The following is a 23,753-nucleotide window of genomic DNA, read 5'->3' as shown; positions in this document are numbered from 1 at the left end:
GATGGCACACAGTAAATTCTGTGCAAGCCTGGGACCAAGCATCAGGCTGTTTATCCCTCTGGATCCCTGGGCTCTGGGGTGGTTGGGGGGAGAAACTGGTGTCTGGGCAAAGGGGCCCTGCAGGTAGGCTCTGGGGTGTATGTGTGTGGTTGGGCTCTGGGGAGGAGGGGTTTTGGGTGTCTGGCCCCCCGGCTGGGCTCTGTGGGGTTTCTTTAACTCTACTCCCGGAGGAATTTTTGTGTGTCTCTCTGTATTGTTACAGACATATTTGCTGACAGGTAATTTGAAATAAATTACCAAAATAATTAAAATTGGCATGATTATATAGCATTATTTTGACAAATAAAATTTGCAGAATTTTAAAATATTGTGTGCAGAATTTCGAATTTTTTGGTACAGAATTTTTTGGTGCAGAATGCTCTGGGGAGTAAGGCAAGCTGGGCAGAAAGAAAGCTGGCCAATCTGGTAACCTGTTTCTGAAAGACTAGTGAAAATGGCGAGTAGGGTGACCAGACAGGAAGTGTGAAAAATCAGGACGGGGTAATAGGAGCCTATATAAGAAAAAGCCCCAAATATTGGGACTGTCCCTATAAAATCGGGATATCTGGTCACCCTAATGTCGGGCAAGGGAGAAGTCTTCCTATGATTAGCTGTGTGGTGAGGACATTTATCCTACTCTTCCTTTCTCCATTCAAAGCATACACTTAATGTGGCTTTTCAGATGTGGCCAGTCATGTTTACTAAGCCCTCTCCTTGTCTCACTTCCTCTCTGTGCTGCTATGGCTCATTCATTCTTGTTCCCCATCAGCCCAAGAGGGTGTTCAGCCCACACTACCCCCAAACAGCAGTAGGTTGTGACCACCTTTGTCTTTATGCAGGGGCTAGAGGAATCCTCCTTTCTGCACATGGATGAGGCAGTACCGGGTTTACAATGGCCCCATAGTACCAGCCCACATGCAGAAGGGGCCCCCAAGCCTGGACCATGGCCCTGCCCCTACTCTATCCATGCTCTGCTCCAAGGCCCCGCCCTTACTTGGCCTCTTCCCTCCAAGGCCCTGCCCACTGATCTCTCCTCTCTGCCCCCTCCCCTTCCGCTTGCTCCTGTCTGATTTGATGTCTGCACATCTACCAATGTGATATATGCCATCATGTGCTAGCAGTGCCCCTCTGCTATGTACATTGTCCAAACCGGACAGTCTCTACGCAAAAGAATAAATGGACACAAACCAGATGTCAAGAATTATAATATTCAAAAACCAGTCGGAGAACACTTCAATCTCCCTGGTCACTCAATTACAGATCTAAAAGTCGCAATTCTCCAACAAAAAAACTTCAAAAACAGACTCCAACGAGAAACTGCAGAACTGGAATTAATTTGCAAACAGGACACCATTAAATTAGGCTTGGATGGATGGGTCATTACACAAAATAAAAATTATTTCCCTATGCTAATTTTTCCCCTGCTGTTACTCACACCTTTTTGTCAACTGTTTGAAATGGGCCATCCTGATTATCACTACAAAAGTTTTTTTTCTCCTGCTGATAATAGCTCACCTTAATAGATTAGTCTCGTTAGAGTTGATATGGCCACACCCATTTTTCATGTTCTCTGTGTATATCTATATCTTCCTACTGTATTTTCCACTGCATGCATCCGATGAAGTGGGTTTTAGCCCACGAAAGCTTATGCCCAAATAAATGTGTTAGTCTCTTAAGGTGCCACAAGTACTCCTTGTTCTTTTTGCTGATACAGACTAAGATGGCGACCACTCTGAAACTTGATTCCATTGGTGTTTCAAGATGCCAGCCTGTACTGAACACTGGCAGCTCAAGCCATGTATTGCCTCCACTGAAGCCCCAAGCTTCACCTATGGTGAGAAGAGACTACTCTACCTCTGATCTGCAACAGTTTGTGTTGCTATTTAGGCACAAAAGAGACAGAAAACTCTCCTGAGGCTACATACGTCTCCACTGGGGATGAAGAGAAGAGCAATGAATGTTACAGAGATCTGGCATTCCCATTACTTAGAGATAATGTGACTAAAGTAATCAATCTCTTATATACAGAAGACATCCATGATAGGCAGTCCAAGGTGGTGGTGGCTGTAGGTAGTTTGGCATTGTCACCCACCATTTCCTGTACAGGTTGGTAGATGGGCAGTATCTCCTAAAATCTGGGAGCAGCCAGCTGGGGACTCCAGCCAGTAAGACCAGAAGGAACCAAAGTGGAAGTCAAAACTGTAGAGTGTTCTCACTTTTTCTGCCCTGTGCTGATTGGTCATTTGCTCCAGAACTCCCCCTTCTTGTCTCACAGACTCTTCTCCTAAGATTCACACCACACCTGCCTCTCCTCCTCTGCCCCTTCTTCCTCCTAACTAAAGCCACACACACATCCTCAAAAAAATCAGTGAACTAACATGCTGTTTGCTGCCACCACCTAGTTCACTCTGCTTGTGTGTGATGCCCCTTTCCCCACCCTGTCTGTGTCTTGTCCATTTGGATGATATTATCTCTTGGTTTCCTTGTATTCCCCCAGCTGTCTGTATCCATCCATTGCCTCTTGCCTTGTATATGGTCTGTAAGTGCTTTGAGTCCGGGACTGTCTTTTTGTTCTGTGTCTGTACATCACCTAGTGCAGTGGAGATCTGGTATAGGACTGGAACTCCTGGGCGCTGTGGTAAGAATAAATAATAATAAAGGGGGTGTCTGTTTTAAAAAAAAATGTACCATATCAAAGATTCTACCATTTCTTGTAGAATTCCTCTAGAAATGGTCAGAACCATTCAAACCAGCTGTAATTAAGAGCATACTCTGTAGCTAGTCCCTGGCTATGAGGTTAATAAGGGACTGCTTCATTGTTATAGGGTAATACAATGCTCCTAATCTGATGAATGGTTCCCTTTTAGTAACTCACTTCCTGGGAGTTCATATTTCATACAGTGAAAGCCATCTGCCTCACTTTGCAGAGTGACTGAGCGGCAAGCCTCTGTGACACACACCTTACCTTTCTCAGGAATAAGCTGGTGGTGTCAGTTACAGTTTAATCATCCTGCTATGGAAATCCCTTTGTAGGCTTGGTGTCAGAAAGGTTCCTATGCTTTTATCTGGGTCAGACTAAAGCTTTTACAATGTCTACCCAGGTTTTTGTTTCATTTTATGCTAACTTAATAGATTCCACTGTCTCCAAGAGCATCGTGTCTTAAATAGCTGCCTTACTGCTGTCATTATAACAGTCTGGTGGGCTAGCAATTCAAAGAACATATCAAAGCCCATTCTGGGCAAAACAAAGCCTGGATCCTGCAAATACTTAAGGGTATAAAAGACTTTAAGTACTGTGAGTAGTCTCACAAATGAAAGTTAAGCATGTGCATGAGTGTTTACAGGACCGGGGTCTCAGTTTTCTATGGCAGTGAGCTTCGGATTTATTTCCATTAAAGATATTTTGAAAGCAATTACATGGTTTTTTCCCCTGTAAACTTTCATTAAAATCTAGGACTTTGATTTGTCTGTTGCTTTATTACATTTTTTCATTTATTTATTACTGGACTTTTTAGTGCCTGAGAGTAGGAAATCTGCACAGACTTGAGGTTCTGTCATTCTGATGACATTTTTACTCTTTACCAACATGGGAGCATATTGACCAATAGAACGAAGTTAACTTAAAGTGAGGGGCCGGTGCCTACAACAGGTTCCCCAGCAGTGGAGTATGAGGCACGCCTGCTAGAACCAGAACTCTGAGCTTGGGTAAGATGATTTGCTGAGATGTTTACTTCAGAAGTCAGTGATTACAGGAAAGTAATTACCTCTCATGTACGTCTATACTGACGTTTCATGCAAAGTGTTTTAATAATTAATTTCCTGTTTGTTTTTCTGTCTTTAGGAAAAAGATGCAATGATGACGCCTATACCATTTGCAAGGCCACAGGATTTAGGTCCATCTATTGCTATTGTAACTAAAGTAAACCAGATACAGGATCACCTGCTGAAGAAACATGATATTGAGCTGTACATGCATCTGAACAGGCTAGAAATTGCTCCGCAGATTTATGGACTGTAAGTGTTTATAATGCCTTCTTTACTTTTATTGCTTGCAATTTGTTTTGTTTTTTTAAATTAGGGAATATTTGCCCCACTTGTTTTAAAACGTTAATGTCTTCTGGAATAAAGGGAAATGTGGTTAAGAAAAAGCACTACTTACCTTTGTGTGTATGTGCTTATTCTGCTAACCACACTTCTTAAATGAAAATGCTTTATTGTATGCCTGGAAGTATTCTGAAGTATTTTTGTACAACGGTTTTCTGAAGTCTTTATTTGAAATATTTTTGAGTTGGAATTTCTGGAAAAAAGACTCTTCTAACATCACCCAGCTTCAGTTTTCTAAAATGTAGAAGTTCAGTTTGATTATTCTGTATACATGGGACAGTTGGGAACCCATGTATACAGTTGCCATAAGAGAATATGTTGTAAGTAATGCTGACTAACAATTTTACCTTAAGTTGGGCTCTGTCATGTTGTTTCCTTGGATATGAATATTGCAGATTTATCAAGGTTAGTAGAATATCTGTTTTATACAAATGTTAAGGTTATAGTGTGATCTTTAAAGATGAAGTCTAACTTGAATCTATAGTAAAATGGAAGAAATATTAAGAAAAATACTCATTTAAGATCTAGAGGATAATGGAATTGAGAACAATAAGTAGCTTAGGTTTATAAAGAACAGATTTTATCACACCTGGTTGTTTTTTATTAAATTACCTTCATCTACTAATTTTGTAACATAATATAAATATATTTAGACTTTAGTCAAGTCTTTGATACAATCTCCCTCATAATCTTGCAAAGTTAAGCTAAATGGGCCGTGATATGAACCCTATCACGTAAATTGAAAATTGTCTGAAGGGGCTGCAAACAAGGAAACGTAAATGACAAGGTGTTAAAATTTGGGGAGAGGGCAGATTATCTAGTTGGGATACCCTATGGGTCTCATTTTATTTAATAATTTCACTAATGATCTGGAAGAAGAGGTAGACAGTTCTTTACTGAACTTCACAAATCATACTAAATTGGAAAGTGGTATAAGTACCAATGAGGACAGAAAAATAATGCTCACATACCTTGAGAGTTTAGAAATATGGATAGAAAGGAAAATAAGAAACAACTTGGAAGAATTCAAACTGATATGTTGGGACAAAACTAATCCATAAAAACAGATATACACTGGGAAGGCAAAACCTGAAACTCAGTAATGGTGAGGAGTAAACATGGAAGGCAAAGTAGATGTGATTTTTGTGGTGCAATATGGCAACAATAAAAGAGCAATGTGTTCTCAGGTGACACACACAGAGGTAGAAAGAGTGGAGACTTTATGCTTGTGGGATGAAACTTTAAAAAAGGAAAGCTTCAGAGAATATCAAGAAAACTTTCTTGACAGGGAGGTATTAAGCTGTAAAATTATCAGTGGAAGCAGTGAAAGCCCATCAATTAGGACACTTTTAACCTAGGCTGGGCAAAGCTCTACAAAACGTATCCTCGAGAACAAACCAGCATTGGCAAGGGAGTGGACTAGATTTTCTAGCAGATCTGATTCAGTGTGAAGTACTTGAAAAAAGTGAGGAAAAATAATGTGAGCATATTGTAATTATTCTTGCCTCTAGTGCTGTCAGATAGGCACTTTTCTGAATAATGGTTTCCAGTTGTGCACAAGTTGACTGCCTCAGATGCCAAATTTTGTGTTGTGGTTAATGTTTTTTGAGCTAGAGGAGACATTTCTAGTCATTTTAACTATTAGTAGTAATTACTTTACATTTCCAGTTTAAGTAAGGTAACTACATCAAGGGCTCATGAGAGCACTTTGATTAAATTAGTTGCAAAAAGTGTTTACTAACAAAGGGGTTTTGGTTTGGTTTAGTATTTAACCATAATTTAAATCTCACAATGCACAACCCTGGGAATATTCTACTAAAGTGGTGCAGGAGCAAGAGGAAGGAGATAAGATAAATAGCAGAATGAAAGGTTTGTAATAAGTAATGGATTTCGGATAGCCAGTTAGAGTCAGTTCGGCAGGCTGTAGGTCTCTTTACAAATACAACGTCTTTAACTTTTCATACTTTCAGTTTCAGTGGTAGGTGAAGTGACAAATATTTGTTTATAATTTATGTAACTTCATATATTTGCTTTTAACATTTTACATTTAGCAGCAGTCATTCTTCTATTTGCAATGACAGAGAAACTTGTTCTGATCAGGTATCTAGTCAGGATTTTGTTTATGCTTTAATACTAATTCTCAAAAGTTTCTTGCTTGTGTGGCTAATATTCAGAAATGAGACTTGGTTACCTCCTTTTTTAAAAAAACTGTTTACTTGAGCACTAAGTTAGTACAGAACTTGTGGTATGACTAATAATTTTGTTGTTCAGATCAAGCATCTGAATGTTCTGCTTGATGATTTCTTTATTTAGCGCTAGTTTTATTTGAGACAGCTATCAACAATATCTATGTTTGTCCATACCATATGGCTTGCTGGAATGAGGGACCAGGGATATTTGACCTTGCATTACAAGCTCCATGATATCTTTAGGACAAATTACGTCACAGTGATGAAAATAATTTATGGGAGGAAAGGTTCGTTAGTGGGTTGTGTGTGCTTGCGGTCTTATTCAAATTAAAGGGGTAAAAGTAGAAGGATGGAAATATTTACAATTCACTGTACAGTAACTCCTCATTTAAAGTCGTCCCGTTTAATGTTGTTTTGTTGTTACGTTGCTGATCAATTAGGGAACATGCTTGTTTAAAATTGTGCAATGCTTCTTTTTAACGTTGCTTGGCCAGCCGCCTGCTTTGTCCACTGCTTGCAGGAAGAGCAGCCCCTTGCAGCTAGCTGGGTGGGGGGGGGAGCTTAGAACCAGGGTGGACCAGCAGCCCCCCATCAGCTCCCCGCGCCTCTAAATTCCTTGTGCAGCAGCCGCCCAGCAGGCTACCAATTGCCAGCAGTTCAGCTGTCCCTCCCCCCACTGCCATTTGCTGCTCCTGCCCTCTGCCTTGGAGCTGCTCCCGGGAACCTCCTGCTTGCTGTGCAAGGGAGGGAGGGGGGAAGTCGGGGCTCATGTCAGGGTATTCCCCCCCCACTCCTGCCCCCCGCTTACCTCTTCTCCATATAGAGCAGGGTGGGGACAGGACAGGGCTCAAGATGGAGAGAGCTTGCTGGCCGCAGCTGCTGTCTCAACTTCCTGATCTTTTTAAAGGCAATGTACTTAGAGTGGTGTTAGCGTACTTAAAGGGGCAATGCACATCTCTCTCTCCCACACACACAGGGTGTGTGTCTCAGTCTCTGTCTGCCATGCCGTCTCCCCTCCCTCCATTCCTGCTGCCTTACATTAATAACAATGTGATAATGCTTGAGGGCTCAGCCGAGTGCTAGTTCATCATTTAGCAGTAAGGCATTCCCTGGGAAATATCCCACCCTCTTCCACCCTGTAACTTCACCACCTCAACCAAGCTTCACAATCATCATTGCTGTATGCAGTATTAAATTGTTTTTTTAAAACTTACTCTGTGTGTGTGTGTGTGTGTGTAGATAGATAAAAAATATATAGTTTTTTGTCTGGTGAAAAAAATTTCCCTGGAACCTAACCCCGCCCCATTTACATTAATTCTTATGGGGAAATTGGATTTGCTTAACATCGTTTTGCTTAAAGTCGCATTTTCAGGAACATAACTACAACGTTAAGCGAGGAGTTACTGTATTCATCTTGTAGCCAGAATAGTGATATTTCTTTGGATTGTATTAAATATACAGAGAATTTGGCCATTAGCGGAAAGGGAGACTGATTTTTTTTTTTTTTTTTTTTTTTTATCCACGGCATTGGGACCTGTGTTCCTGTACCCTACCATTGAGAATCGAAGCTGACCAAAAAGAAAACACCATTAGGTGTGATAAGCTAGTTTGCTTTTCATGTCCATTTAGTCTTTTATCTCTCGGATGCCCAAAACAGATGCCAAATGTGGTGGTTTTAATATGGACACGTGTCTACTATGTGAAATGTGACCATCAATTCCTTTCATATAGAGTAGGCCACTGCGCATCCTTCAGATAATTTTTCAGCAACTACCAACATGGGCTGGGATTGAATGAGCAAAATAAAAGTGAAAGGCTATTTAACTCCTCATTAACCCCATGAGTTATTTCCCGTGTCTCTGGGGTTTTTAACGCTTTAAATAGTATGTGTCCGGATAAGGCCATTTAACGTTCATGGTGATTCTACACATTGAGTATACAATACAAAATAAATAAATCTGTCTCACTTATGTCTCATTTGACTATTTTGTAGTTGGAAAGTAAAATGTACAAAAATATATTTAAATAAAACTGTAAATTGATTACATTGGTAATTCAATGACAGGTTTCCAGACAATAAACGTCCCCTAAATTTAAAAAAAAAATTGTTAAATCTGAATAAAAGGATTAGATACTTAGAGAGGTTGACAGATTGAATATTCAGTTTAATTGTAGAATTAGATGGGTTAACGATGATTAATGTCCTAGATTAAATGGTATTTAAATGTTAATTTCTCTGACCCTTACATCTAATTCATGTTAAAGTGCAAAATAATTATTGCAAAACCATTCTGTTGCTTCTTATACAGGCAGTGTTTCCAGTGTCAACTTAAAGCCAGGCTGTATTCTCAACTTGAGAATAGGAAATTTTTAAAAAGACAAGGTTTTTAGGGCATTTTCTTCCATTTAAAGTAATTTGTACCAGAGGATTATTTTACATTTCATTTAAAATATGATGAATAAATTAAAAAAGATACTACCACATAATATTTTTACAGCTAGTTTGTTTTATGTAATAAGGGTTTCAGAGTGAATTACATATATTAATATTGAACTGAGTGAAATTCTCAAGAAGCTGCATCTAATAACCGCCACCAGGTGATATTAATGTTTATCATATGGATACATAAAAAATAACACACACAAACACAGTGACACATGTCCTGAGTGTAAAAGCTTTCTTTAAGAGAAAATTGACACCATTGGCATATATTTGGAAGTGTCTTCATCATAACACTGAAGGCAGATTACATACCAATATCATATTGGTTAAACAAATTCTGTATAAGCATATCCATACAAATATAAAGCTTGTGTAGAGTTGTTTATAAATATTTCATGACAGTTTTGTCTAATCACAGAAAAAGCTCTTTTCAGAACAGTATGTGCCAATGTCTTTGCCCCCCCATGGTTCCACTTTATGAAGATCAGTCAGATAGCTAGGATAGCTTGTTGTTGGCACTGCAGTGTGAGGTTCAGATTCAAGCACTGTAGGTTGATATTAGAAGTATATTCCAGTGTAGCCACATGGTAGCAAAAAATATTTTTGATGGAGCATAGTAGTTGCAAGTTTATAGGGTAACTTTTGACACCAGTCATTAGCATAGATCAGTAGGTAGCATTAGAAAGGTTGTGTTACAGAAAAGACAACAGCAGCTGTGCAGCTCCACTACTATTTTTATTAGCTGCTTTGCTATGAGCTCTGCTGTAGGGCATCCACCTGTTTCTCTTTCTCTCTCATGCCACCTCAGTACAAGCCAGAATTCTTTCCCCTAATTGTATCACTCTTGGGAGGGAGAAATGAAATTAAAGAATTCATTAATATAGTAAAGGAATATATGTATTACTTATTGCATCCAGGAAAAAAAATTAGCAGTGTGCAACACTGGAGGGGCTAGTCATCACATTAGGAGATAACTTTGATGGTGTCCTGAAAATGTAACCACGGGCATCAGTCCTCTTCAAGGAAAAGCCAGAACACCTCGATTTTTACCTATGCCCTTCATACTTCCCCTCCAAAAAGGAGAGAAATAGTCTATGGCACGGTCCAAACCAATTATGGTTGCTCTGTAGTTTTAATCCACAATGATCAATTAGCTGGACAGCAATTACAATAAAAACAAATTTGATCCACTGTGCAGTTAATAGAGAAGCCACCTAATCTGTCTGTTGATATTGAAACAAATTAACATATAAAAATCAAGTAATGGTATACTAAAAACTAAGCAAATGCAAACTTTTGTCCAGCAAAGGAAAAATCACATTTCTAAGTATTTGGGACTAAATTCTGTCCTAGACTAAGTAAGCACAACTTTCATTGACTTCCTGGGTTGAATTTGTCCTGTAATATTTTACTATTTGAATTAAGCAGAGCTTTGCATGTAAAAGGGAAGCTTTTAGAAAGCGTATTCAGTACTTTATAATCCCTAGTCTGACCTACCTGTAGAATGAGTTTATGCTAATTATGCCCAAATGTCTTTCTAGGAAAATTAATAATCCTCTGCCAGTCCCACAGATTAAACCATGTGTAAGTGTAGTTCACAGGGATCTAAGATGGGTTTGGGGGGCGGGAGGAAGCGGGGGGGCTGGATCAGATATTAACTTTAATACCTAAGAGTTTATGGACTTGTTCTGTCAAGCATCTTTTGAATAGCAAAACAGTAGTAGTAAGGAAGTTACAAATGCAGAAGTAAATGCTAAGGTGAGAAGTACATCTGAAGGTCATTTGGAAAGCTGTATTTTATTTTGATGTGGGAGGGACTGTCTGAGTAGCTTTTCACTACTTGAAATAGAGGTTGTTTATCTATTCTTGAAGTTGTGTTATATGGTTCCTCACAATCAGTGGATGTAACTAATCTTTGTTTTATGCAAATAAATGTGGGTAATTCCTGAAGCATCACAGTTAAATACCTTATTGGGCAACAAATAAAAGCCAGTTAGTTCTGTAAAATTCATTTCTTTGTTTTTAAACCCAAACTACCTGCTTTTAGTTTTCTTAAATGATTGATATCCTCACTGCTTCTTGGACTTCTCCAAAAGTTTGCAATTCTTTTGATTGAAACAGTGCCTTCTGTTCTTTTACATTTTCTTGTGCTGTTGTGTATTAGACTGGAAATGATAGTCTGATACATTTTAGCTTATATCATCTTTCCCCCACCTTCACAAACTGTATATATTTAGACTTAAGATTTCCTACTGTAGCGTCTGCAATGTTAGAAGCCTACATTATAAAGAGAATGAAAGATTGGGTGAGGAGTGGAAAGTGTTCATCTGTCTTTTATTCTCTTGCTACATAATTATGTGCTGAGATGATAATGAGTAGTACTGGGTGGCTGTGAGGATGGAATGCAGATTTGTCATTATATTGTTCCTTGATGCAGGTGGTGTGCTTCCCGTTTGAAGTACAGGGGAAAGTCTGTATTTGAGGAAGAAGCATAGCAAGAAAGCTTCCATTTTGGCTTTTGTCATAATGTCTTTAAAAACAAACTTGGCAATATGAAACATATCTAAGCATTGTAATCCAGTAGATTTAAGGGGAATGAATAGCTTCTGACGCATGGGCTTGTAGGATGAATTTAATATTCCGAGAGATATGGAAGGCTGCCATAGGTTCAATTTACTGTAATATGAAGATTTAAGCTAACCAACAGTTATAAAGGCAGAACAGTAAAGGGAGAGAATCCATTAACAGTGAATTCATGAAGCATTGTTTACAATGTTTATCAGGGTGTCATGAATCAGATATACACTTGTCCTTTGTTAACCTTACTGTATATTTGTGCATTTCAACTGCTTAGATCAATCATTGCTGCTTGCTCTGACTCCCGTTATTTTCTTTCTTTCAAGAAGAGAGGGAATTGCAGTCTAGAAAACTTAGGATAAAAATGAGTAGTAAAAAAGCCACTAGAAAGTGGCTTAAATGACTGTTGGGAAAATAATTCTCAGTGTGTATAGGGCTCCAAGTTAGTGTCAGCACCGTGTATACCACTCAGGAATGGGCAGTCACTTTTGTATCCTGCTATCAATTTTTAGATAAAGACCAATACTTTTGAAGACTAAAAGATGAGTCTCTGAGATCCTTTATTCTTTCTAATAAAACATGGGTTTACATGAAAATAGTGATGGTAGATTTAGGGCTAGAACTGCACAAAGAAGAAACAGTATGACAATATACTGCCAACACAATTTAGAGACTGAAGAATTTAAGATTATGTATTCTCATCATACAACTCTGCACCCATGGAGCATGGACAAAAAGCTTGGCTCAGATCAGGTTGATTTTATCCACAACTTCCTTAGAAAAGTATGTGAAAAACATAAATCTGTAACATAATGGAGACATCCAGTTAACCAGGTTATTCACCACACTGAACAGCTCCAATGACCAGGACTTTATGAATGTTATGATGAAAGCAAAGAAAACATTCTTCACTTCGTGCATTTCCACAAGACAACATAGTGTTTAATGTTACAACAGTTGTGATTCAAATGAGACATCTGCCACTGGCATGCTAAATTTTCCTTTGCAATTCACTTGTCCAAAGCTATCTATAAAGCTTAGAACTTATAGAATCATCTGGAAACAGAATTTGACTGCCCATTTGTTATGCAGTACTTCTTGCAGGAAGCATATTACTCCCTTGCCCTGATGCAGAGGGCCTTAAGAGGCAATTGTATTGATGATCAAGGACAGCAAACCATTGTATCTTTCAAAGACTATTGACAGAATGATCTGTTAGATGAACAGTACTCCTCTTCAGACCTATTTAAAATCAAACTGTTCCAAGAGGGTGGGCCAATGAAATTACTAGCTTTTGTCCCAAATGGCGTTGGTGCTTCTGACATCATTATGCTCATGATGAGGTTCTCAAAACCATACTCAGAAATACAGATCCAGAAGATAGCCTGCTGTGTGCAAAGCCAGAAGTCTCCCTAGGACATTCCCGTATACGTCCTGGTGGCCATGTAATTAGGAAGAAGCCCAGAAGTGGTGTTTGTGTGGGAATTTAGGTCACCCAGAACAATCAGTCTTAGTCATTGCTGTGAAAACAAGTATCAAAAAGGAAAGGAGCAAGGTTAACTCAGATTGAGAGGCATCATGAAGGCCTATCCACCAAAACTATCCCCATCTTAATTCTTTCCTGGGACTCTCACACAAAGTAAGGCTCAAAAGAATCATTTTCTACATCTGATACCTCCTTTAACTCCTGGAAATGATGGTCTCCATCATATATCTCCATCAGCTATTAAGAATGGTAATATCATGTATGGAAGTCCTCTAGTTGGACCTGACCAGGGGAACAAGAAATAGTCTTTCTATTCCCATTGGTCTTTTGCTCTCTGGAATAATGGAGTTCAGATAGACCCATAATGCAGTGAATCCCACTAACACACCATCCAGAGAAATTATAACAGACAAGTGTCTGGAACTAACATGAGGGCACACTCAGCTCAAAGAATGTGGTCCAAACAGATATCAAAACATTGTGCAACACCTGGACTAACTTTCATATGATATTATCCAGTGGAGATGTTAATGTTGTTTAGGTTAGATACTGAAAACACTGTGTTATTATGGTGGCTTTGGGAAAGCAATTGGAAATGATATAGCCCTCTTGATTTCAGGTACATGTCCATCATTTATTATCACCGTGTGAAGGTCTGCTTAGATACTCAACTGTTTTTAAATTATCAAATAACAGGTCTCATAGTCTCTGATTTTCCATCTGAGTCAGTCTGTTCAAAAGATAGCAAAAAAGAAAAGATTGCAGGGGAGATTTGTGCCTGTCTTTAGTCCTAGGGCAGACTGACTGCAGTGCACGATATGTGGGGCTGAGCTGTAAGTCCATTCAGAAGCTTAAGCTAATGCAGAATGTGGTGGCCCATGTTAGTGTTGTTTCTTGCTGTGAGGGTATGACACCAGTGTTCTATGATCTCACTGTTAGCTTCCAGGGGAAGTTTAAAGTATTGGTTCTGACCTGTGTAATGGCCTTAGGGCCCGCTTATCAGAGAGACTATTTTCTCCCTATGTGACTGCTCTTCCCTGAGCAGAAATTATGTGGTATTTTGTACTACAGTACAATACTTTAGAAAGGACATGTATGAATACTTTTTTGGTCATTAAACTTCCTATCAGTGAAGTAAGCTTTCCTAATAGACATTACTTCCTCAAGGAGATTATCTGAACTCTAGATGTCAGTGGATAGCAAATCAGACATAAGTTTGCTCTATGCAGTGTTGTTGTAGCCATGTTGGTACCAGGATATTAGAGAAACAAGGTAGGTGAGATAATAATTCCTCACCCACTTTGTGTGTCTAATGAATTTGCTCTGTAATAAGAACAAAAAAGGTCTAAACAGTTTCAGGCTGCATACTTAGAAGCATCACAGCTTCAGAATCACATTTCTGGTGCAAACAGACCTGAAGTATTTCTTTCAGTTGTGAGCATCACGTTACCAGAAAGGACATGCAGGAGAATGCAGGAGAAAAATAGACTCTGGGATTTTAAGTGGTAGGCTGCAACTTTAGTAACGTAACAGTGGGAAGGGGAGGTGTATGCCCACTCATCTCAAATATCAGGCATTTAACTAGGTCTAGTGCCAGGTTACAGACCTTCATCCATATAACCAATAACCCTGGATAGACCCTTTGGCCTATCCTCCAGGCCTCAGCTCACTTTTGAGTCCACATATTTTCCCATCCCTGTGAGGTTGGTAAAGAGTACGAAGGGGGACTTTGGTCTATGAAGACTTCAGGTCTCCCCTTCTCCTTACAAGCACAGGGTACCCCAGTGAAAATGCTGAGTCTCATTTACCTGTTTTACTTGTATCCTCACTGGACACCAGCCATCAGCTGCGACAAACTACAAATTCCTGTATTAGCTCTTAGTATTAGACTTCTAAATCCTAGTCTTCTTTACCCCAATCATGCCTTCATAATGCTGCAAGGAAGGTGAAAACCCCTCCATACATCAGCCAATTTGGCCCAATATAAAAAAATTCCTTCCTGATCTCCAAAACAGGAAATTGTTCGCCCCTACAGCAACCTGGAAATGCAGCTCACAAGGTAGGCTTATTGGAAGAGAGGTCAAGGCAGCTGAAGAAGCAAAGGGCTCCTGCAATCTGAGGAAAAGTTTAAATTGTTGGAACGGGAAGCACGGGGGCCAATCAGCTCCAGCATTTTGGGGCATGCATTCTCCTTTCCCCGAGAACAGTTCATCCCCTTCTCCGGTCCAAGGGTCCGGTTCAGTCGTTGAGCTGTGGGGGGTTTCAGGCATGGGCTCCCCCCCACCAGTGCACACCTGCCTTTCATGGATAATGCAGTCTCCCTGTGCTTGAACCAAATGTGTGTATCTCCCCTTCTGAGATGAGGTGGGGAAGAATGGAAAAATGGAGGGAGTTCTGCAAAGAAAATAAAAATGATTAGAAGCTCATGGAATTGACTTGACTGGAAAGAATAGTATGTGAATGCTAAGCAGTGACGTAGCACGAATGTTAGAAAGGTGTAAACATCAAGGAGGGAGAGAAAGTATTCAGGATCGCACATGAGCCCAAAACTGCATGGGTGTGGAGTGCCCTCAACCCTCCATTGACTAAACTAGGAGTTGAAGGTGCTCCTCACCTCAGAGGAGATTCATTCACTGCAGCATCAGGCATGTAATCAGGAGTAATTGTATTAAATTAGAAAATGGAGAAAAAGTTAGGTTCAACTCTCAAGTTAGAAAAAACTTCCTGACTATAAGATCTGTTAGACTGTGGAATAGTCTCCCAAGGGAATTGATGAAAGTTCATCATATGAAACATTTAAGAATAGATTGGAAAAAATAAATGCAGAGGGAAACATGCTGCACTGGTTGATGAGTGCACTAGATCACTTACTAGGTCTGTTTCATTTCTAACTTGTATGACGCTAGGAAAATTCAAAAGTTGAAAAATAATAAAGAGCAGAGCTCTTGTAAATAATACTTTAGCCTTATTAAAAAAGTAAGCCAATAAATAAGATAAGTGAGTACTGTAATCTTAATAGCTAATAAACTGGCAAATTATAATTCCATAATATAGAGCCCAATAGGAAGACTGTTGTATGACTGCAGTCGGTTAATATTTTTTGCATTGCATATTGGTGAGTGGAATAATCATGCATCATTGTGAACACTGAGAGAGCGAGAGGAAGAACTCTGCTCTGAAAGCAGTATCATAAATTTGTGCTAACATTTAGAATGGGTGTGTTACATTAACTTTCACTGAACTTGTGAAAGATCCTTTCTCAACATCCGCAGGAGTTGTACAAACTTCAGTGAAAAAGCTTTTGCTCTTGCAAAGCTGAGGCTCAAGAGCTTTCACCTTGAGTATCTTTTCTGTTGCTGATGTATGCTGGATCAAGAATTTTCAAAAGCATCTTAGGAAATGTTAACGTAGGGGAGCCATGTTCTAAGAGCAAAAGCCATGAACATAGTTCAAAGAACCAGGTCAGTCTACAATAGGACGGGTAAGTGAAGGGGGCCAGATATTTTCCTGACGTTTGATGACTCATTCATTGTAACATTCACAATGACCCAATCAGACAACAGAAAAGGTGGATGGTTACAACAGAAATTTTGCAGGCATACAAAACTCTTAATTTCTAGAAATGTCAACAACAATGTCATATCCAAGTAGTGTGTGCAATATACACTGAACACTAGAAAGGGTAATGGGACCTTTGATGACTTTTTCAATTCTAGATGTTATTCAGCGTATTTAATTCGTGGAGTCACTTCTTTAAAAATAAATTATTTTAAAAGTAGTTTTAATTCTCCATTTTATCATTTCAGTTACACTAGTGAGGACAACTTTCATTTTGAGGCAATGTCACATCCAACATTTAAAGCATTTAGTCGTGCATCATGCTTCACTATTCATCTGAGAGGTACTGCTGTCCCACTGAAACACATGCCCTAATGTCTTCTGTGTTTAAAATACACTTTTACATGATAGATCTGTGCTGCAGTTTTCAGCATGCCCTGTGATGTCACAAAGCAGCTGTGTTGCATTACACTTAAACGGTATTAAACCTTTACATTTTAAATTAATATATTTCTTTTCCGTGATATAAATAGAATACATAATAAGCATCTGTGGGATATGCAATTAATGTCACTTGTGAGGAAAAACCTTCATGATGCACTTGGGCTTTGGCACTCTTAAATTACGAGCTCTTTACTACACTCGTGGGATAAATTCCATATCCCCCAGATGCTTATTATGTATCTTCTATGTCCCTTAATTCCTATTAGCTGGATTAGCAGTTGTTGTGATGTTGAGGTTTATGGTAATTTAAGTGGGATTGTTCTCTGTGATCAATACATAAACTTTAAAAGTTTAGTGATTTTATTCTGTCAATTCCAACATGTGCAGTGTGTCACTAATTGTTACCTGCACATACAGGAAACCTTTGGTCATATGTGAATATTTTTGCGCTGTGCTATGTTCAAAATAATAATAAGCAGCTCAGCAATATGCAAATCTAAATATATAATGTAAAAATGACTAGAGTGACAATACATATACTGTTATTCTGATGAGAATTCTTTGAGAGGAAAAATTCATATGTTAAAATGATAAAATAGTTACACAAATTTTAAGTCCTAATGTTGACTCACATCACCATAGTAGATCAGTGCCCGTCCATTACATAATAGCTGTATATTTCTTTTTTAAGAAAAAGCAAAGTATTTAAATAGGAAAGAATGAGTTGGATTGCACAGATTTTACTTCTGAAAGCAAAAGGAAAAAGGGTATGTGTTTGACCCTAAGACTCCCCGGTCTTTGTTCTTTAAGTTTATTACTCTTCTAGGCACAGCCATTGTCAAAAGGGCTTGTCAGATTTGTACAAAATGTCACATATTAGTTACCAGCTCAAGAGCAAATAAGATTGTAACAGGACTCAATAAAGCTCTCTGATTAATTGTTATATATTCTAATTCATGCCTATTATATTTTATCTAATTTAATAAAAGTCTAAAATGATGATTAATTCTTTCACAGCAGCAGTTGCTGGTTCATCCATTACATGTGCAAACTGAATTCCACTCCCAAGGAGTTAACTACTATTTTGAACTTAGTGTGAAAAATGTCATTATCAATTTCATTAACCTGATCATCAAATTTTAAAAAGTCAACTAATAAAATCCATTACCACACATCATGCATCGAAGATTAAAAACTGGTCCTTAGTGGCCAGGAATAGTCAGAATTAAATTCCCGCAACATATGTTTAAAGTGCTCATGTGACGTTATTGTATCTGAAATTATCAGAATGTTATGTTTATTAACCCAAGGGAATTAAGATTCTTGTTTCGTGAAAAATGTAGCATGCATATTAAATTGATCATTAAGTCAGAGCCTATCAATATATATGCGGCTGTTATATATAGATATTTGATTAGCATACTGATCGTGAGAAATTTTTTGCACTTACGGTTGCATCTCTTTGCTTGTCCTCCTTGGATAACATTGAAGAAATAAATGTCTATCTATCAATGCCTCCACTTGGCTGCCTTTGTATAAAGGAGACTCCAATGTGATCTAGACTTAAACATTGCAGAAAGCAATCCTTCTGGAGGGAAGCTTGCATGGTGGATGCTTCCATTGTATCAATGCTATAACTAATAAAACTTCAGCTTCTTTGAGGCATGTTTCCAGATATGTGCTGTACTTTATCCCTCACTACTTGTTGGCCAATCCATAGTCAACAGCTTTACTGCTCTACAGTCTGAGTAGAGGAACGGTTTCAAAAGTGCACAGCTGTTAAGAATTTTATACTTGATTACCCTTTATCAAATTTTGGTTGTTCAGGTATAGGGAAAGCAGTGACCGTTCAGTAAAATAACTAATGATTACCCCAAATAACGAGTCAACAAATTCAGAAGAAACAAGACCTACACAGCAGTGAAGATGGAAAAATATCTTTAAAGGATTTTCTCAATGTCAATTGAGGCCCAAAATTTTAGTTTTTTAAAAACGAATTTCTGAAAAGTCCATTTCATCAATAGAAATTGAGTTTATTTTCATTTAAATGAAAACAGTTCATTGTATTAAACCCCTACATTACAAAAACCAACTACAGTATGAGAACCAGAAAATGAAACTGAGTATAAACAAAAGTGAAACTGGCAGGTCTAGTTCTATTGTCAAGATGAATGAAATGCAAAAGTAAACTAACACCATAGGAGGGTTAAAATAAATGTTCAATAAATCTTTATAGGTAGTATGTTATGGAAAATACAATAATTTTAAAACTTAACAATGTATCTTTTATTCAAATACTTATTTGTTGATTTTAAACATTTGCAAGACTAGGATGTATTTTCTGTGACTTCTTCAAGAACCTCTCTCTACAATATATAAATAAATATAGTGTATTAATTTGACAGGTATGTTGGGTCTGTACAGTCCTGCCAGACTAGTGATTTTAAGTTGATAGTTGCTGATCCTTTTATCACAGATGTCTAGAAAGGGTTTTTGTTTATACTGTACTATAGACTTTTACAAAGCATATTTGAACTTAGGCCATAGTGCCCCTGTAGCCATCCCCTGAAACTCTGCCCACAATTCTGTCACTTTGAAAACTCATCCAATTAAATTGCTTCCAAGCAGTTTCCTAGGTAACAAACACACTGTCACAGTAAGAGGACTACCACACATTAGAAAAAACAAAAACAAATGGCACAATTTCCAGTTTTTCAATACATTTGAATTCTAAATTGTTACCAAAAGATAAATATTTAAAATTAGTGTATTTAATGTACTATAAAAACAAATGGAAAATAGGTACTTGTGACATAATGCTTTTATCCCTACCCATTCATTAGGAAGGAATTATATAACAGATTATTGCAAAATATAGCCCCTTGCTTGACTCCAAAAATAATGGTTAAAAGTAGCTTCCGATTCTGTGCCTTACAGTACTCTGTTAGGTTTACATATGTAGAGACTCTATATAAACTGTTGGTATGAAGATATTGTCTTCTTATGACATTTTCTTGCCAGTCAAAGTGCCTACTAGTGCCCATTGTCCCTAACATAAACAATTCACAAAGGGGAACAAACTAATATGAAAATTCTAAGGTTTTTACAACCCCCCCACTCATCATTATTTATTTTATATTGCCCAAAAATGTACTAAATGTGTTGAAGCAAACATAAAAATGTGAGGTCTGTCCCTGAAAGAGCTTCATCTTCCATGCTTCACACTGAATGGAAGCATGGCGGGCTTCTGGCAATGCTTCTGTCAGTGACTGGGCTGAGGGCTGTGTTTTGTGCCTCCTCCAAGGGGACTCTGAGTACACAGCTCAGAGCACTGTGCAGGAGGTTCTTAGCACCCTGATGCACACTGGGCTTTATCGTGATTTTAATCCATAGTGCAGGTGTAACAGAATACTCTGCTGCTTAGTGTGGCTTCACCCTGGATCGTCTCCCATTTTCTTGTTTTACCCGCTTTATCCATGTGACCCCTCTGTGAGCAGATGTTTTATAGAGGTTGCTGATGCAGGTACGTAGGGTGGGAGGATGTCTGCTTAGCCACATTTCTCCTTTCCCCTTCCTTCTTTCCTATCTAGGTTTTCTCCCCTCTGCTTCATAGGAGCCCTATATCATTTCGATTGGCGAAAGTGTCACTTACAGAAATGATGTTTCAGGATATTAGGTCAGATTACCCACCAAAGGTGAATTATCTGTTTGTAGATTTTCATGTATTAGGTTTCTCAATATTAGATACACTCACTTGTATTGAGAGAGTGTTGATTTTCAGATATTGGGAAAGAAAGGGGATTAGGAGAATACTTAACTCATAGATGGACCAAAAATATAAAAAGTTCATGATTTCAAACATTAGCTTTAAACACTTTTTAAAAAAAAAAACCCACATTTTAGTCTACAAAATTCAGACAGTTGTGAAATCTTGATCTTTTAACACTGCATTGACTAACTTTCTTTTGAAATTGATCTGCTTTGCTGACTAAAATGTTTGGTTTAGGACAATGTTTTCTTTTTAATAAAATGTGTTTTAAGTTACCTTATTTTAATACCTTTTTTGGCACACCTCCGAGGAGAGCAACTTAAACATTTTCCTCACTGTGTTCAAGGGTGTATGTATATGATGTCTATACTGTGCTAAATTTTGAGACTACTATTTTGCCCCATAGATTTGAATAATAGCCAACAAGGTATTACTAGGACCAAAAATGTGCTCTAACTGCTAAATCATTTTTAAACCCCAGGGAAAACTAGTATCTAAACCTCATTGAATATATGTTTTATATTAATTGTCACAGGGGTAGAGAAGAGCAGCTCCACTTTTTCCATTTTAAAATAGACAACACATGGCAGCATGCTGTACCTGTGCGTTTCTGGTGGCCCTATTATAACTTTAAGCTTTCTCTTCATGAAAATGTTAGATTTTCAGAGATGCTGAGCACTCAGAGTGCCTATTAAAGTTACATGTGCTGCCATTTTGGGTTTGGCTTGGTTTCCTACCTGTGACACAATGCCCTTCTACCCTATTCTGAAGTAATTTTGGCATTTCCTGTAGAACAACTTGTAATGGGTTTCTTCAGGGCTCAAATGTACCCTTGGGATCCTCTTTCCTAGCTACTGACTTACTTCTCAAGAGATGTCATTTGTACTAAAAAGGTTCCTGAGGTACCTCTGAGACTCCAAAGTGCCAGTTCACCTGGTACCTTTTTTATTTTTTTAAACTGCTACGGTATCTTGCAGCAGACACACAATCTGCAAAACCATTGGTACATACTATTCACAGAAACAAATCAAATCATTGTCAGAAAAGAAGTTAGCACACTGAACATGTCGATGGTGAGATGAGGTGAGGCTTGCAAAATGGTAGCACATTGGAAAAACTGAGCAGAATGATAGGAATGTGGGGTAGAGGCATGGGAGGAAGGGAAGTAAGACCCCACCTCACTGGATTGCTAAACTTAGTCTGCTTGGCTGAAACCAGTTTTTTTTCCTCCTTATATTTCAGTCAATGAATTATGCAAGAGGGTTTGTCATATGACCAATCACAGTCAATTGGAATGTCTGACAATCTAAGGATGAAATAAATATCTACTGCCTGTACCTGAATGGGGGGAGGGGTGTGGGCATGTACGTGTGAGTATAATAAATACAGTGCACATTTTAAACACAATATAGGTTTCCATAGACAGTGTGTGTTTGTAGCTATGGATAAGTTCTCACATACACAGATTTTATTTTAAAAATAAATATTGTACTGTTTAGCTAACTCCTAAGTAACAGAATGGCAAAAATATCTAGTTAAACTGGTTTCTGTGGGGTTTTATTCTTTTTTCCCTGTTTCCTCCAGTTGTAAAAATTATAGTGATTACACATCATAAAGCCTATCTGTAATAAAACGCATCAGCTGGCCAAGGTTTTCATCGCTCACTCAATAATCCATTAATACAGCAACGCTGCCCAGGCATCTTTATAATACCAACTCGGAGGTAATTTTAATCAGCTAGACCAGCTGGTATTTAACAGCAGCTGCTGGAGACGCCACAAATATACTCAATAGCTGACATCTTTATTTGCAGTTTTTCAAGGGGAGAAGAGATCCTCCTGTGGTTACTTATATTAAGCATTAACAACAACAAAAAAGTATTGGGTATCGGAGGATTATACCTGAATGGGGGTGGGGAAGGGTTTATACAAAAAATAAAAATGGTAGATTCTTGGAGATAGAGAGGTTTTTGCATGAAGTCTTCTCCATAAGCAAAAATACATGCTGGCTTTGTTGGAGTTGAGAACCTTTTCCTGGTACATTTACACTAATCTCAGACATAATTTACAGCATAAAATATATTCTGCAGTGCTGCATCTTTCTGTTTTACTGAAGCTTTCCTGTCTTTTTGTAATATAAATGTGATAAATAGTGTTCTTGCTAGAAAAAGTGATGCTTGCTTCCATGTGTTCAGTTTTAGCCGATGCATACCATCTTTTTTGTTCCCTATTTTGTTTTAGTGAGTCAATATACAGTGTGTGTGTATCTGTACTTAAACGTGTGTGTGTGTGTATATAAACATATATAGTTTGTTTATACATTTGTACTTCTCATCTTCTCTGTAAGGGTAGTGATAAATTTAACATTGCGCACTACGCAGTAGTAAATGTGGAATACCATTTCACATGGGGGGAAATGTTAGGGGGAAACAAGCAGAGGCAACATGAAGTTAACAGTCACAAACACATTATAAATAAAAATTTAATTACACTTGGGGGAGCTTGGCTTACAAAGCTCAAAAATCCATAATGGAGCTTGCTGGTAATAAAGGCCTGATCTGTTTGTTAAACTCCAGTATTCCCATTCTCCTGTACCTCTTCTTTTATATAAAGCTTCAACTTCTGAGTACCAATTTGCTAAAAGTACTGATTTCATTAGTAGTTGCTTCTGCCAGACAGAGAATTTCATATTTCTCTATTAAGAAAACAGTTATGACTCTTAGGTGGGGAAGGAGGGGTACAGTAAACAATGTAAGGAGAATTGTTTTCTTTGATTATTTATGTATGATGTGGTATAGCTGATGAATTTAATGCTTAATGTGAATTTTACTTGTTGGAAATAGTTTCTAGTTTCTATTTTGTGCGTATGTATGTGTATGTGCAATGTCTAATGTAATGTCCTCTTCATAATGAAGACCTAGACGGATGCATGGAATAATTTCAATTGAGTTATGCACCTTGAAATACAGAAGTAGTAAATTTGTTAGAGGCATAGGTTTAATACCAGGGACCCATATTTTCTTTGCGCTGATATTTTCCTTCTAAGATGAATATTTCAGAGCGAAAAGAAGTACCAAGAGAGAAGAAAAACTCGAATACATATTTATTAAAGATGAACCAAATTTCTGGTGAAACCAGTCATTTG

At 38.1% G+C, this 23,753-nt stretch overlaps 1 protein-coding gene across 7 annotated transcripts in view; it reads left to right on the top strand.

Moving 5' to 3' along the window:
* Positions 1–23,753, top strand: part of TBC1D5 (TBC1 domain family member 5) — a 364,302-nt gene that overhangs the window by 280,032 nt on the left and 60,517 nt on the right. For 5 of the 7 annotated variants that reach the window (XM_065587056.1, XM_065587057.1, XM_065587055.1 and 2 more), the window contains one exon: positions 3,881–4,053. In XM_065587056.1, coding sequence (XP_065443128.1) covers positions 3,881–4,053 — 173 coding nt within the window. Of the gene's footprint in view, positions 1–3,880; positions 4,058–16,644; positions 23,295–23,753 lie in introns of those variants that run through there. The other 2 variants (XM_065587058.1, XM_065587059.1) reach the window with 2 other exon arrangements.

This window comes from Chrysemys picta, chromosome 2 (genome assembly GCF_011386835.1).
Source record: "Chrysemys picta bellii isolate R12L10 chromosome 2, ASM1138683v2, whole genome shotgun sequence".
Classification (NCBI taxonomy): Eukaryota; Metazoa; Chordata; order Testudines; family Emydidae; genus Chrysemys; species Chrysemys picta.
Note: the sequence above shows the minus strand (reverse complement) of the source record. Positions and strands in the feature narration are given on the sequence as shown.